This window comes from Candoia aspera, chromosome 1 (assembly GCF_035149785.1).
Source record: "Candoia aspera isolate rCanAsp1 chromosome 1, rCanAsp1.hap2, whole genome shotgun sequence".
Taxonomy (NCBI): Eukaryota; Metazoa; Chordata; class Lepidosauria; order Squamata; family Boidae; genus Candoia; species Candoia aspera.
This window is the reverse complement of record NC_086153.1, coordinates 101,268,408-101,284,628: the sequence shown is the minus strand read 5'-3', so window position 1 is coordinate 101,284,628 and position 16,221 is coordinate 101,268,408. Positions and strand designations below refer to the sequence as shown.

The following is a 16,221-nucleotide window of genomic DNA, read 5'->3' as shown; positions in this document are numbered from 1 at the left end:
CCAACGATTCTGCAGAGTTGCAGGAAGTCTGCAAGCTTTACACCCGGTTGATTGACTGCGGGTTGCAGAATGGTCTGGCAGTCATGATTAGCGTTAGAGAAAGCAAGTTTCATTAGCAGCTCTTGTTTAGCCGTGGCATTATCAATTTGTCGGTCTAAAGCAATCTGAAGGCGACTTATGAAGGAAGCATATGGTTCATTTGGTTCTTGCATTATTTTCAAAAACGTTTGGGTGGATTGAGAGTCGGAATCATCCACTCTTTTGAGAGCATTCATGGCGCACATGTGAATAATAGCAAAACAACGACGGGGGGAGTTCTGTTGCTGGACTAAGGTTGCGAATTGTCCCTTTCCTAATAATTGATTTGCGGTCACCCCTGCGGGAAGACCTCTTCTAATTTCTACTTCCACCCCTTTGTCGTATTCAGATTGCCACACAACGTATTGCGCCGGGGTCATAAGCATAGAAAAAAGCATTTTCCAATCATACAATAACATAACAGTGTTAGCAGTAACTAAAGAGTCTAAAACTCCCCTAGTAAAAGGAGAGTGCAAGCCGTAGGTGGTTACAGCATCTTTGATTTGTTTCAAAACCTTAAGTTCAATATTGTTATACAAATTTCCTCCCGCCGCCCCTAGGCCGATGGTCATGGGAAAGGCAGAGGGACTCTCCATTTCCAATGAGAGGGGGGAGGAGAGGAGTTCAGTGATGGCGCCTCCTAGGGGGTGGTGTTGAGGGGAGTCGGGGGTTGGAGCTGAAGGGGGAGGAGGAACGGCTGGGTATGGAGGGGGTGGTGGTGAGGCAGCATCGAGATGGGCGGCAAGAGGGGGTGGGGTTTTTGGGCCGGGAGGAGAAGGGCAAGTTTCCGGGGAAGACGGGGGAGGGTAAAGAGTGTTGATGGCCGCCATAACAGCCTTCCAGGCAGTCAGAATAGGCACGGGTGCTCGTGGGGTATCATGAAAATATTTTCCTATCCTTTCCCAAGTGGATGCTTTGAGCGACCCCTCTGAAGGATAGACAGGGCAGTGTCTCTCCATGTACAGTAGGAGTTGAGTCACCGAATTTTTTGAAATGGGAAAGATGGTCGTACCGTTAGCCTTTTGACAAGAGTTAGCCTTCTTCACTAAATCATAAAGTTCGTCCCTATGAACTGACGAAACTTTGGAGAGTGGGGAGCCCATTACTTACGATTGCAGAGCCTTTGCCAGGTGCGTAGTAACGAGAGTGAAGGCAGTGCACCTCTAGACAGAGATCACACTGTGAGACCGAAGGGATCCCGGACGAGCCCCCAGTTGTCGCGTCGCGCGACCAGTCCTTCGCCCTTCGGTCTATGGGATTCCCTGGGGGGGAATGAGCCAACGATTCCCTCGCGAGGGTGAGGTCGAAAAAACAACGGTAGGTACAGGATTCTTTTGTGGTGAGAGACGCCACATCTCAGGAGGTTGCTGGTACTGCCTCCTGGTGCCACGCCCCCACCTCCTTTTATTCAGCAGTTCTATCAGGGCGGGGGAGTGAGTACAAAGAGAATAGGGAAATACAAGTCATGCCCTTATAAGGGAATATACAGCATTCTGAGGCTACGTGAGAGACATGCAATCTAGCTGTGCAGTAATGGAGTCAGGTTCGTCACAGTTGTAGTCTTGCAAAATGTGAAGACCACAGGAACTATTGACTGTAGTGGTGTTCAACAGTCTTTGCATTGCAGGACTGGCTGGAATTATTTTCATTTCACATACAGTTTGATAGGTCCAGCTTTTTGAATATAGATAGTAATTTAATAGTTTGTTTATTATGTACCTTTTTTGTCTTTTTTTTGTGTTGCATCTGTGCACCTTCACATTTAGTTTTTATTGAGATCCGGAACAGATTTTTCAGAAAGCATAATGTTGTATCTTTTTTCTGTATATATACTGTGCACTGAAACAGTAACTTGACATGTGAATACTGTGTTACTGCAGCTATGTGGAATGCGTTTTATTTTACATTGTTTAGGCAGAACTTTTCATCTTTCAAATTATTTTAGGTAATTCTAAATTGCTCTGCATTACCCTGTCTCTTACATTTGCTGAGTAGTCCCAAGGAATCTATTCGAAAAGAAGCATGCTGGACAGTATCTAACATCACTGCAGGAAACAGAGCACAGATTCAGGTAATGTATTTGGTTGTCCTTGTTATGTACAGTATACTTACTTTGACCTTTAATATTTTTTTTCTTCTTGTTCTGTTCTTCAACCTCATGTATTTTTGTTTAATCTACCCAGAATACAATGAATAAGGCTGGGTAGATGGGATGGGCAGCTTCATCTGGAGGTGACCGTGATGTATGTAGCATAACTATGGTATATTACTTGTCTACTTTGTCTTTCATTGTGATGTTAGTAACAAGGGTTGGTTCTTGTGAATCTGGCTGAGAGACCATCTGTGTTTTAAAGTCAGTTATCCATTGTTCAAATTAGACATCAGACAAAATAAGTGTTTTTATTTATGTTTAATTATTTGTTTTATAATATGTTTTAATTGTTTTATTGTATGCTGCCCAGAGTCATCTTGTGTGAGATGGGTGGCCATATAAATTTGATAAATGAATGAATGAAAATTTTGGCTGCAGCTTTTCATACAGAAAAAAGTATCCACTGATACTCTAAACTCTGCCAATATTTTAAAGCAGCTGTAGATATCCTATGAGTGATAAGAGGCCATGTAGACCATACTGAATTTGGTACTGTCATTAGAAGAGTAAGCAAAGCACTGTCTCTTTGCCAAACATACCGTATGTTACATATTTCAGTAAAATATCTAATATGGTTTCTTTTTTTCATTGAAAATGACGTTTTCCCCACAATATTATTGAAAATGTATTGTTCAGTTGCAATAAAACCTCATATCCATAAATTTAAATGTCCATGAAATCCATATGTACATTACTTGCATAATTACTGCAAATTTCTTTTTAATTTTGATTTAATTTTGTTAATGTTTTTTAAAATTTATTTGTTTTATTTTTATTTGTATTTATATTTCATTTTATTTACATAATTGAACTAATTGCATTAATTTACATCATTTGTATCAATCATTTGCATATGTTACTACATAGATGATATAAATTGATGTCAAGTATGTTGATTGTCCAGGCATTTTTGAAATATTTTTGTTATTTGGGGGTCAAGTCCATTTTTTTTTCCTGGTTCATTTAGAGGCTATTGAATGGGGGTCTATAAAATTGAGAGTTTATTGTAAGTTCAGTACCTGGTTAGTCTGTTGACTTAAAGAACTTCAGTTATATTATTATTATTATTATTATTATTTTAGGCTGTTATAGATGCAAATATATTTCCAGTATTGATTGAAATTCTTCAGAAAGCTGAATTTCGTACTATAAAGGAAGCAGCATGGGCCATCACTAATGCAACGTCAGGAGGGACTCCTCAACAGATTAGGTAATAGATTGCAATTGATTCATAGCAGTGCTGATAGTTGAAAGGAGCTTTTTTCATTTAGTAAGGCAACTTTTCCCACCTTGGTGCTCCCAGATGGTTAGGGCTACAGCTTCAAAATTCTAATAATAATAATAATTTATTAAACTTGTATGCCCCCCAACTCTCAGTGACCAACACTATAGTGACTGGGAATTCTGGCCCCAGCTTAGGAGAAGCTGCAGGAAGGAGTCATATTATGCCTTGAATACCTTTTCTGCATTTCTTATTTATGTAAATATGCATATGGTATATTCATATTTCTTTGTTCTAAATACTGTCAAAGTAGCTTGTGACATAATATATAGTAAAAAAATAAAAGGTTAAAATCAAAATAAGAAATAATATAAAATATAAAATAATTGAAATAAAAAGTAATCAAAATAAAATAAGAAGTAGCAACTTGTTAAGTATGCAGTACCATAAAATAGAAAGAATAAAAAACACCACATCTAATATGATTTCAAACTTGCCAAAGCTGCATGTTCCTAGACTTACTGGTATTAAAAACATTTGCAACGTATGTCTGAAAACAGGCAGCCAGTGGGGCAAGGATGTCTTAGGGAGGATGTTTTTGATTCTATCCAGTACCATAGAGGTCTGTCTGAGTTCCCACATTAAAAGAACGGAGGACAAGACCTCTCAGATTATTCTTAGACCATAGGCCATTCCTCAGGGGATCTGCTGGCTATATAGCAGTGTGGCCTAAGTAATAAATGATCCCTGATTGGCTAGGTTTACACATTTTGCTAAGCCATTGTTTGTTTTAACCAATAGTAGCCCATATGTAGAGTTATCTCAAATGCCATGGTTTACAAACCACTGTGGCTGTGCACATGCATCATATTAAGCCAAAACCAAATTACCACTCTGTGTCTTAGAAGAATATGTGAATCAAACCTGTATGTGTGAGCACTCTCAAAGAAAAGAAATACCGTCTTTAGGAAGGCAAATCTTATTTTTCTTCCCCAGTGTTTTCATGAGCAATAATTTTGTAAAGCATGTATCTTCAGAAGAAAAATAAATGTTCTGTTTAATTTCTCACCTTTACATGCTTGATAATACATTGATTCACAGTGTTAAAGTGTTACCACTTTTATATGAGTAGAAATTATATGACATGAGTTCAGGTTGGAAATCAAAGCATGTTAATAGATCATTTAGTTTTCAGATCATTCAGTTTAAAATAGAAGCATTGTTGATGTTTGGGATAAAATTGCTTACACATTAACTATATAAAGAGTGTGCGTTTGTTTTAATAACATACTGTATTCAAAATGATATTTTCAATATTGTTTGTTGAAAGCATCCTTGTATGAAGAATATTACAACCAACAACAACAACAAAAAAACCTGATTAGTTATTTTCTATCTTCTTTTCCTCCTACTATATATAAGTTACTTAGTGGCATTAGGTTGTACCAAGCCTCTATGTGATCTTCTGACTGTGATGGACTCTAAAATAGTCCAGGTAGCTTTGAATGGACTTGAAAACATATTGCGACATGGAGAACAAGAATCAAAGCAAAATGGAATTGGTGTCAATCCTTACTGTGCCCGTATAGAGGAAGCATATGGTAAGAGGTGGTGATTTAATGTCACAGCGAGTCACTAATATGAAAATGCTTCTACTGAAAAATTGTCACTTCTGTAGTGTTGTAATGCTATGAACTTTTATGTGGGGAATGAGTCCTAATAAACATAAGATTTACCGATAGGTAACAGTATGTAAGATTGGATTGCACGTCCCTTGTTTGCTATTCTGGGAGTTGGCAAGAAATGTTTTTATTTTGTCTGTTTGTGGAATTAAGAACTGTTCATTACTGAGCAGTTCTTGAGCATGTTGAGCAGTATAGATCTTACTGACCTCTTATCTCTCTTTAATTCCAGGACTGGATAAAATTGAAATTCTTCAAAGTCATGAAAACCAAGAAATCTACCAAAAAGCTTTTGATCTTATTGAACATTATTTTGGTGTGGAAGAGGAAGATGCAAACATTGTGCCACGGGTGGATGAAAATGAGCAGCAATTTGTGTTTCAGCAACAGGAAGCCCCAATGGAAGGGTTCCAACTGTAATCCTTCACACAAACAGAGGGCAGTAGCACTTTGTGGTGGCCTTCATTGCTACCCAGATTGGGAACGTTTTGCTGAAGGAGATACAGGAGCAACTCATGCGCTCACATGTGTCCATTCTTTTTCTGTTGTGTATTTCCATTGTCTTGTTTCTAGAAATACCAACTATTCACAAGTTAAAACATAATATTACAAAGCTTGAATTCTCACCTCAGAGCAGACAGCAGATACTGAGTTTTCAAGCAGTTGCTAAAATTGCACCATTATCAATAAGCAGCTGTGATATTTTGGATTTTGGCAGTAGGGTTGATAAGCCCAAGCTACACTAAAATCTACCTCTATACATTGGAGCAAAAAAGATGTTTCAGAACTACAGACATAAGCTCCTAGTAAATGCTAAACTTAGAATGTGAAGATTATTTATTTAAATAGTGAAAATATAGTTTTACACATGATACTTTGCGATAAACTGGTGAAATATATTTAAAAGCATAACACTTCTAGGGGCACATTGCTGGTTACATAACATAACAGTAAATATTATGTCAAAAATACAATATTTCTGCTGTGTGAATAGAGGTAGCCAGTTTCAATTTGTAGGCTTTGTTCCTAGTTATGTAAAGGAAGTTCCTTCTTCATCCTTTTAATTTCTGTGGAATTGCAAAAGTTGCCAGTGCTAGAACTAACTACTGCAGTCAATTTTTTTATAATGGCAGGTTAATGACATTTTATTGCCATGTTGTGGAAAGCTTTATCTGCTGATACTTGTCCATTAAATTGCTGGAGCTTTTTATCTAGCTAGTCGGAACTTTGATTATCAATTAGAAAAGTATGTTTATATTGTAATGATTATTGGATTATTGTAAGGGAACTTTCTACAATTGCATACTAGGAATTCTGAAATGAAATATCCATGTTTAACTTAAAAGCTACTGAAGTGTGTGAGACTGCAATATACCCTTTTTAGAGAACAAAATTAGATTATTTATTTACACAGTGTATTATGGTTGCCCAAATATATGAATACATTATAAAACCCCTTTTTTAAAGGTTTGACAATTTTTTCTAACTTATTTTAAACAGACCACCAAAAGCATATTTTGTAACAGATCATTAGTAGTACTGGGAAAAATCATTTTCCAACTAATTGAAGGAAAACACTTGACTATACAATTATTTCTGGCAACATATGTAAAATAAGTTTATATAATGCCAGTCAATTTTATTTTAAACTAGGATGAACACTTGAGGCCATTTGTTTTAGAATTTGAATATATGAATTGTGGGAGAGATAGCACAGTTAAAGTACTCTGATTAATTTTGCTTATCAGAAATGTCTTGATCTGTGTAACACTTTTAAAAAGTTATGTATAATACCTACAAGTGATTGCCTTTTTAAAATACTGTGTAAATTTCAAATTAGCGTACTCAAATTTTCAAAAAGTTCATTGAATTCATGAACACATATTTGAGTTAAAATACTGATCTTTCTATCACATATTCAAGTTCTGTAAGAATGATCTGCCAAAGATATGCCAAGGAAAATAAGTCAATTTGCCATGCACCTTACATCATTGTTACAGACACCCCCTTGTTTCAGTGCCAGATCAATATTATGAGGTATTTCTGAATTAAGCTGTTAGATTACTTAGCAGTTTTCATGTGGGTCAGGAATTAAAGGCTGGAGTGTTCAAGCAGAATTCAGCTGCTTCCTGTGTTAACTCTGCTGTCATGGCCTCTGGAGATAGTTCTACAGTTTCCATTGTAGTAGCTGACATACATATTTCTGCTACATAGAAGATTCACTGCAACATGGCCCATAGCCTTCACAAAGGTAGTATAACAACAACATTTACTTACAAAGAATGGTGGAATTGATGTTTGTGGAAATTATAAGCGTATTAGTTAAAAATAGATATGTATGAATAGGGGATCATAACTGAAGAAGCCGCCTCATTTGGATACTTGCTGGAAATCCAGTATAAGATACAGGGAGTCTGCATAAATCTGCAGCTAGGAATCCCATACCTGTCAGTGGATAATGGGATAATATTTTGAAATTTGGGTGTTTGGGATGTTTTATAACAATTTATTCATTCCAAGTACAGTGTAACTAATTGGTCAATTGAAACTGCATTTATCAGAATTACTCTAGAATGTAAAAAAAAAAAAAAGGTGACAGGGTGTGCCATAGTTTTGTTGCATTACAAAAATTACCAGTTGTGCCTGCTCTTAATTTCAGAATGAATGAATAAATGCTATCTGAACAAAATGTAGGATTACATATGAAACTTAGAAGAAACCTTAATCTCAAATGTAAATTAACTGTTTCAAAAGGATGATTTTATCTTGTATAGATCATGAGTATGATAGTTTCTGTATATTGCTAAAGACATAATTTTGACATTAATTTTGAATACTTAAATGTCCATCAAATTCTTTTACAAATGAGACTAAAAAAACATTGCATGATTTAGAAAGAGATTGCAGGAATCAGCCCTTTAATAGAACAGATATGAATGACATCTGCAGGCTATGTAGGATTACAGAAAAAGGTAGTCCTAAATTGTACATCTTTGAAAAGTTTAAAAAAAAATTAAGATTTAGGAATTCCTTCCTAATTCAGACTGACAGATTCTCATGTAATGGCCTGAATTTAACATGATGTTAAACTATGCAACTAGGTCAAGTATGTATTTCAGATACAAAATATAATGTGCTTTTACTCAAGCAGGTTTACATTTAGAAGATAGATGGATTATGGTTTTAAAGCAAAGTACAATTACTTTTACATATTATTTAAGTTGGATTTATTTGCTTGCGACTTCATTTACATTTTGTTATATTAACTAAAATGTATTTAGAAACTGCTAAAAGAATTGAGATCTATAAAAAGACACTATACATTTTTTATTGTTTCAAATGATCATCTGTAATTTATTGCATCATTGACACAAACTAGAGGCTCTGGACAAATCTACAAATATGAACAGTATGCAATATTAGAGAGTGTTACTACTCAAAACTACAATGCAAAATTAATAAAGGTATTTTACATGATAACACATTGTGTATATTTATTTTGGTTAGCCAAGTCAGAATCCTGCGCAAACATTTTTGTGAATATCCCTGATTGATCTCAGTAGAATTTAATTGCTGATACATGAGAGAACAATTTCTTACTGCAGAGTTTTCCAACCCATGTCTTCCAAGTGTATTAGATCCCACTGCCCTGGAAATTATAGAACAAAACCCAAACTTAGCTGAAGGGTAGCAGACTAGGGAACACTATTTTAGCAATATGCTGACCTTGAAGGCACAATAGAAATAAGTTTTTGATGGCGGGAAAGGAAATTGTGCATTGTGAATAAAATAATTTGAGGTTTTTTCTGTAACATAATTTCAGTTGCATGAATTGCTTTGAAATCTTGGCTAGAACTAAACTAATTTGGGATAATAAGTATCTATGCTTTAAAAAAATACCACAGATGAATCTGTGAGGAAAAAAAGTTCTTGTATTTTTTCTCTTAAGAGCCATGAACCTTATTTAATTGTGCTGGGAAACAGAAACCAATGATGTCATTTGTACTTGAGAAATAAAGCAATTTGTAACAATAGCAAAATGGGCGTTTTAAATTTAGTAGAGTATTTAACAAATTTATTCATCAGGATATTTGGTTAATACATTTTAACAAGCCTAATGTTAGGGTAGATGGATTTTTATATTCCAAGTACCTCTGCTTCAGTATTGATCCCCCTAGGCCTGGAGAACTCCAATGTGCAGTATGTATGATAGACTTGGGCTACCACTATCTGAAGATACGCTCCAAGTATAATCTCTGTAGACAGTTACTGTTTAATTGAGGCAGATGGCAGATGAAGCAAAGTTTCAGAGCAAACTTAGTTAATTTTGATTTAATGCTTTAATTACTGTAGCTACTTGTGATGTTGAAACAGAAGAATCGTCTCATGACCCATTTATTACATACGTGTCAAAAAAATACAAGTAGTTCCTTTTGATTTTTCTTCAGTTGTCCAAAATGAGTTTCTTATCAACTGTGCAGCTACTGCTTTTGTTCCAAGCCTGCCTCCAGTAATGGGTAGCAATCACACTATTTAACCTTTGACTCTGCAAACTGTTCGTGCAATGTGGCTTTCTTGCTAATGTTCCAGCTGTTAGGGTTTCATGGTTTTCAGCAGCCTGCAAAGACAGAGCAGCCATTTCATGGTAAACATGGGCTGTTCTCATGTGCTGTTCCAGGAAAACTAACAGCCTCAGGAAGCAAGCAGTTGGCCATAGTGGGAAAGATGAGTGGCAGATCGTGTTGAGAGACACCACTCTTCACTGAACGCTTACTGCAGCCTGTCCCAAAATGGCAACCTCCAGATGTTCTGGGAGTGAATTCTTACCTAGTGGATAAAGGGGTCAGGAACACCCATGCCAGTTTTATATCATAAACATATTTCATAAAATGCATCTAGTTGTAACTTGAATCATTTTGTCCTCCCAAATTACATTCCTTCAGTCAATACTTTAGCAAAACTGGAGAATTGCAATTTTGTGCTTAAGAGCTTAGTCTTTCCCCCTATATTACCAAAGTGCATTGCAATATTTTCAAAATCATTACTCATGCTAATTATAATTTCAGTTCTCCCAATGTTCATCCTTATGTAGCTAAAATCACAACTGAAGCAAAAGGGGGAACTATTAGAATAGTTCCCCAGCACAGATACTTTTTCATTCCTGGGCTGGTGGGGAGAATCCTGCTGGAATCCAGCTAGGCGTAGAATTACTGAAAGCAGTCAGTTCTCCGCAACTAACTTTCAGCTCCACCCTGTTCGATTTTTTTATTATTTAAGGTTTAATTTATATTCACTGCTTTGCACCTTAGAGTCGCTTGATGCCTTTTCCAGCTACTGTTTGATTGGAAATATAACAAAAGGAGCATAAACCATAACTACTTGCAAGACAAGGTAGCATCTTTCTGTTATTTGTCGGTCAAGAACAGCTCCATATTTTGAGACCCATCTTGGCTGGTGCCTTTGATCTAAGAAATAAAGAGAGACAGCAGGCTTTGGGGAGAAGCCCAAAGGATTCATCCAGAGGGCCTGTCAGGGTCTTCCTAGTCCAACACCTCTACTACTGTGCCACACTGGCTCATGGGCTAGTTACTGTATAATAATAGATACATGTGCAGTTATACATACAACTTCATCCAATCATTGCTGTTTCTTATAAGCAATGGATAGCCAATATTATTGTTGTGAGCTGCCCAGAGTTGTGGGTTACTAACACCATCTTTGAACATTAAGGAGCCAGTCCCCCAGTCTATTTGTGGTCTACTTTTTAGCCACGGTAGCCCCAATATGATTGAATAGTTTGCTATGGGGGCCACAATATTGCAAGGTTTCTTTGTGCCCCCCAACCTCATGGCTACAGTTTCAGTTCAAAACTCCACAGGGCCCCCATGGACAATGGAACCATCCATCTGGGTAAACACGATGGGCTGTTTAAGTCTCTTAGTTTTAAGGCTTAGTGTGTTGATTAGTGCGGAGTGGATTAAGCATTTGGTACACCCCGAGTCTAACATCACTGTCAGGTTGGCTTTGTGACGTGTTCTCACGTTTTTTAATTCCACCCTGATTAGTAACGTGGGGCAGTCATCACTCACCAGAGGGTCTTCCCCTTCCTCCTCCTCAGAAACTGGCATGTTGCGCCCGAGATTTTCCACCTGCTTGTGGGCGCGATTCAAAACAGGTGAAATTCGTTTCCTGCCGGTTTCTGTTCTTCTGGCTCCCAATCCTCACTTGACTCCAGCAGTGGCCCAGCATCTAGGTCTTTGCGGGCCAGCGCGGTTGCAGCAGCCCCTTTGCGTTTGGGTGATGGGGTCTTGGCCGGTTTCACTCCCGACTTGGCTGCCTCTGGTCCTCCGCGGGGACACTCTGCTGCTTGATGTGTGTCTTTACCACATTTGAAGCAGCCGCCTTTTTTCCAGGTGCAGTCCTTGGTGTCCTCTTTGTCTCGGAACAGCCTTCATTGGGCAAAGGGGAATTGGCCCGGAGCCCCAGTATTCCTCCCTGCTGCCTGCACTCTCAATTGCCTACGGAATTGGTACTGGGTGTTCTCAACCTCCCCAGCCAGGCAGATCCATTCTTTTAGAGTGGGGGGATCCCCTCTGCAAAACGCCCATCTCAGGACCTCAGGTTGCAAGCCTGATTGAAGTAATCAATCTTGGTGGTCTCTGACCAGTCCATGACTTTCCCTGCCAGGGCTTTGAACTCCATAGCATACTGTGCTACACTTTTCCCCCCTTGCCTGAGCTGCTGGATGGCCGATTTTTCTCTCAACTTATCTAGGGGGTGCTCAAACCTTTCCCTCAGGGCTTTCATGAACTCCCTCAAGTTGTTCAGCTCAGGTGCCACGGCATTGTGCAGCTGCACATACCAATCCCCTGCGGCTCTGCAAAGCCTCGTGCCGACCTGGCTCACCTTCTTGTATTCCGTGGGGAAACAGGACCCAAATTCCCGCATATAAATGGACACGTTGGTTAAGAAAAACGCCAGCTGCCAGGGATCTCCATTGAATTTGACTTGTATCTCTTTCAGGGTCCCCAGGTGCACCACTTCGCCTGCAGGAGCTCCTACCAATCCCTCTTGGCTTTCAGCGTGGCCCCCACTCCTTTGTCGCCAAACTGGGAAGTCGAACCCCCTGATGGGGGTTACCATTCGGTGTCTCCCTCGTGGGTCCGGTGATGCCCCCCTGGAGAGCTGGGTCGAAACTTCACCCAGGGGATAGGCCAGGGTGTCAAGGGCTTTCAATACATACTGCATCATCACCTCCGTGGCTGACATCCTCGCCTCCAACCCACAAATCGCTTGCAGGGTCCCATCGGTGTCTGTTGCAGTCCCACGAGACCCCGGGCTCAACACTCTTACTTGTGCCTCCAGGGGTGGGGGTGCTCTCCCCTCCACCGCCTTTGTGCCTGACTGTGAGGGACCCATCTGCGGTTCTTCCACTATCACATCCGGAGTCTTGGGTTCTCTCACAAAGTCGAGGGTAAGGAGTGCGCTCTCCAGCTCTGTGGTGTTTAGCCGGGGTTCCATTTCACACTCGCTTTCCCCGCTCCTGGAGCTCTCTTCTGACTCAACCTTATCTTCTTCCCCTTTGGCGTACAGCACCGTCCGTTCGGTGGAGGTTGAGGGCGATCCTTCGCCTTGGATCTTCCATGTTTCTGCATTATTTTGTTAACTCTCAACTGAGTAACTTTCCCCAGGAAGAGTTCTTGAATACAATAGATTTCACAGCTTAATGTCATCACTAGACCATTGGAGCATTCACACAATGACAGTCAAGAGACCAGGATCCTTTAACTGTTTAATGAAGCAAAATGACTAGGACAGAAGTAAAGCTGTGAATGGAGAATTCCTGCTAAAACATACATTTAAAACTACATTCCCTTAATTGCTTTCCTTTCCCACGAAAGTATGTCACCCCCCTTCCCATCCAGGTGGTGTTGCTGGTGTATCTCTACTGACTGGCCTTGATGTGAACCACCATAAATCTCTAGCCATAATAATGCAATTCACACTCCATTCCAACACCCCCTCCCATTTGGCAACAGAGAGACTGACCCATTGATAAGGAAGCAATGGAAGATGCTCTGATAAGGGGTTCTGTGAACCTTTTGATCGGAGGAATCTGACAGTTTCATTTATAAGGGTGGCCTTGTAAATCTTTTAACTAACTAACTAACTAACTAACTAACTAACTAACTATCCTGGGGATGTAGATGAGAAGGCAGGCAAGGATCTAGAAGTTTTATTTCTGATCAAAGGCTGCAGAAAGAAGTACTGAAAAAGGGACAGCTGAGACTGAAATATAGTGAAATATATTATCATGACAGGTATCTATAGCATGATAGGCAAGTGGCTATAAGTGAGCACAACTTTTTCCCACATTCCAACATAGCAGCAATTTGTGCTCTATCCATAAGAGGGCAGTGTTCAATAAATCTTGTAATTCTTTTCTGCTACAGTTCTTCACTATTGGGTTGTAGAGGGCTGATCAGGTTTAGTTTTGTCCACATAGCCCACACTATTTCTTACATCTCAAGGCATTAATTGGACCCTGTTATAAAGGAGTTTGATATTAAATCTTTACCCAAAAAAGGGAAGCATTGCTAGGTAACTGGTCCAACTTGGACATGTATTGGCTGCTGCAAGGTTCTTATGAGAGTTACGATTGTTATTGGGAAGGTGGGTAGCTCCCCATCCACTAAAATTGTGGCTATGGTGGAGTGGCAACTTGGAAACGAAACAGCCAGGGAGTGCAGCATCAAGGGAAGTACCCAAATCAGTGACAAATCTGCACAAACATTTTTTTCTGGAATTGTGTGAACTAGCTGTACGACCCATCCTCTTTTCACAAGTTAACCCTTCTGCCATAGCTCATTTTTTCTGCTGAGAAAAAGAGAAAAGATCCAAATGTTGACCCACTAGATGAATAATTCCTCATTGATCATACCATCTTGCTGTCCCCTAATGGCTCCATCAAAGTCCTTGATCTTTCAAACATCTTGCTTGTAAAGAGATACCTCTAGAATTCTTATTCACTGAGTCGCTCCCCAGAACTTCCCAATTTAATCTGCTAGTTTCTATTGTTCATCCCCAAAGAGATGTCTCACCTTACAATAAAGCATTATAAAATTTTTGCATAAGAGGATTTCTATAAAAGCAATGCAGTTATTATTGGTTGTTCATCCCCCCACCCCGCAAAAATATTCCAGAAGAAGATAAATTTAAAACCTTATTCTTAAGGGGAGTGTAATTATACCCTTTCTTTTATAACAAGAAGTTTCTGTTCACAAAGATATCCATTTCAACGCTGGTGAAAGAATAGCCATTTTATTAAACGTGAGGGTATGGTCCAAAACCACAATTCAGATTTCAGGCAGTTTAGCTTTCAGCAGCAAATATTTAACACTGAAGACTTGTGAATATTGGTAACAGCATTTACAAATATTTACAAGCATATACCTATATACATACAAAGGTTTCTGTGTATCTGTGTGTGTGCCTGTGTGTAGAGATAAATATACACATAGACATACATATATGTATACACACACACACATATGTGTATACAGGGAGAAGCCTTTTCAAAGGTGCAAAGATTATGCCCACAGGTATTCACAGTGTAATCCTGTCCAAAAGTAAATCCCTTTGAGCTCTATGTATAATTTCTCAAAGAATCTCCTCAACACAAATTATGGTATGTGAATTATTTAATAAAGCTTCGTCAGTGTGTGTGTGTGCATGCATGCGTGCCCCTGACAAAAAGAGGTGTATGGTTTTACAACAAGAATAATGGGTGTAAAGCTGACTTCTGAAAAAGCTATGCTAAATACCCTTCTTTGTGTCAATGAGGTCATTAGTTCACCCTATTGTTGGATATATTAGGGCTACTGCTAAAGGAGATATCTTTCTGTTAATACACGATTCCAGCCACGTTAATATGAAGTCTTCAAGGAAAGCCTGCTAAATATTTTAGTATACGTTATCAGCAGCTACTTTCCTACCACTTACTATGGTATGGAATGACGTAACATTCATTAGATCAGCAATAATTTCCTATTTTAATTTTTTTTAAGATAGTTCGATACCTCCTGATCTATGTCTGCTCCTGATTTATATGCACAAAAATGAAGATTCGGGAGCAATGTTTATGCAACTGTGAGGGTACAGCACAGTGGAAAGGAGTGGAAGGCAATTTTGCTTAGGGTATGGTTCCTTCAGATCTTTAAAAAGAGGAGCTTTAGACTTGTGACTGAAACACAGCCCCATTGCACTTTGAAAGCAGTCTTGTTTATTTGCATTGAGGTATGAGAACATGTCATTTGTCTGCCCATTTCAGAACTCAAAAGATCTCTTTCTTTTGCTTGGACATAGAGTATTCTTTACCTTCAGTGCTCTCAATCCAAAACAGAGCTAGGCTCACTTGGACTCATGAAATGCTTGTGCTTAACTAGGTGATGTACACGGGAGGCTGTTGAGGGGAAGGCAAGGAGGGGGCATTGAAGAAACATGCACTGTAACATCACAAAACCATTTTTACTCTTTTGTACTTGCATCACAACTTCATGTGCAAGTACGTAAGAAATGGAGCTTACATCATGATGTCATGATGCACGTTTTGCCATTTTGATAACATCTTGGTTTGCTGCAGACACCCCGGAGGATGGGGTGACTCTGCTGAAGTTCTGCTCACTGCTGTGGAAGGATTATTCTTTTTTAAAAAAATGGGTGTCAAAGCAAACATCAATGCAGCAGCAAAACTATCATATCATATCATTGCTATCATATCATCATAGTTTTTAATCACTGGTGCATCTGGCTCAAAACTGGCTGTTGTTAGGGTTCAGTTTCCCACTTCATTATAAAAATCATTTCATAAAACAAGAGCCAGCTATATGATTTCTTCCCCTGCTCCAACATAAACTCCTCTTCCCTTTCTTTAATCTGGTTTATGTGTCAAAGCTGAAACTGGACTCACTGTGGTTTGTTGAAGTATCATTTACATGTTGTTTAAATAGTCTTTATGTACCTATTGTCTATGTAAATGGTCTTGTTTACAATAGGTGAATGCGTGTTTCACATCTTGCTATGCCAAA

The 16,221-nt window shown here is 38.8% G+C and overlaps 1 protein-coding gene and 1 long non-coding RNA gene across 3 annotated transcripts in view; one reads left to right on the top strand and one right to left on the bottom strand.

The window, feature by feature from the left end:
• Positions 1-8,614, top strand: part of KPNA5 (karyopherin subunit alpha 5) — a 40,584-nt gene extending 31,970 nt beyond the window's left edge. The window contains exons 11-14 of one of the 2 annotated variants that reach the window (XM_063310765.1): positions 2,024-2,149; positions 3,313-3,440; positions 4,875-5,053; positions 5,367-8,614. In XM_063310765.1, coding sequence (XP_063166835.1) covers positions 2,024-2,149; positions 3,313-3,440; positions 4,875-5,053; positions 5,367-5,554 — 621 coding nt within the window. In that variant the 3' untranslated portion in view covers positions 5,555-8,614. Of the gene's footprint in view, positions 1-2,023; positions 2,150-3,312; positions 3,441-4,874; positions 5,054-5,366 lie in introns of those variants that run through there. The other variant, XM_063310773.1, reaches the window with a different exon arrangement.
• Positions 8,615-10,521: 1,907 nt separating this feature from the next.
• On the bottom strand, positions 10,522-13,422 carry LOC134488441 (uncharacterized). Its single transcript, XR_010066972.1, has 2 exons — positions 13,326-13,422; positions 10,522-10,723 (listed from the first exon to the last, which is right to left on the bottom strand). It is a non-coding gene; the product is annotated as an uncharacterized LOC134488441 (long non-coding RNA).
• Between the last annotated feature and the right edge of the window lie 2,799 nt (positions 13,423-16,221).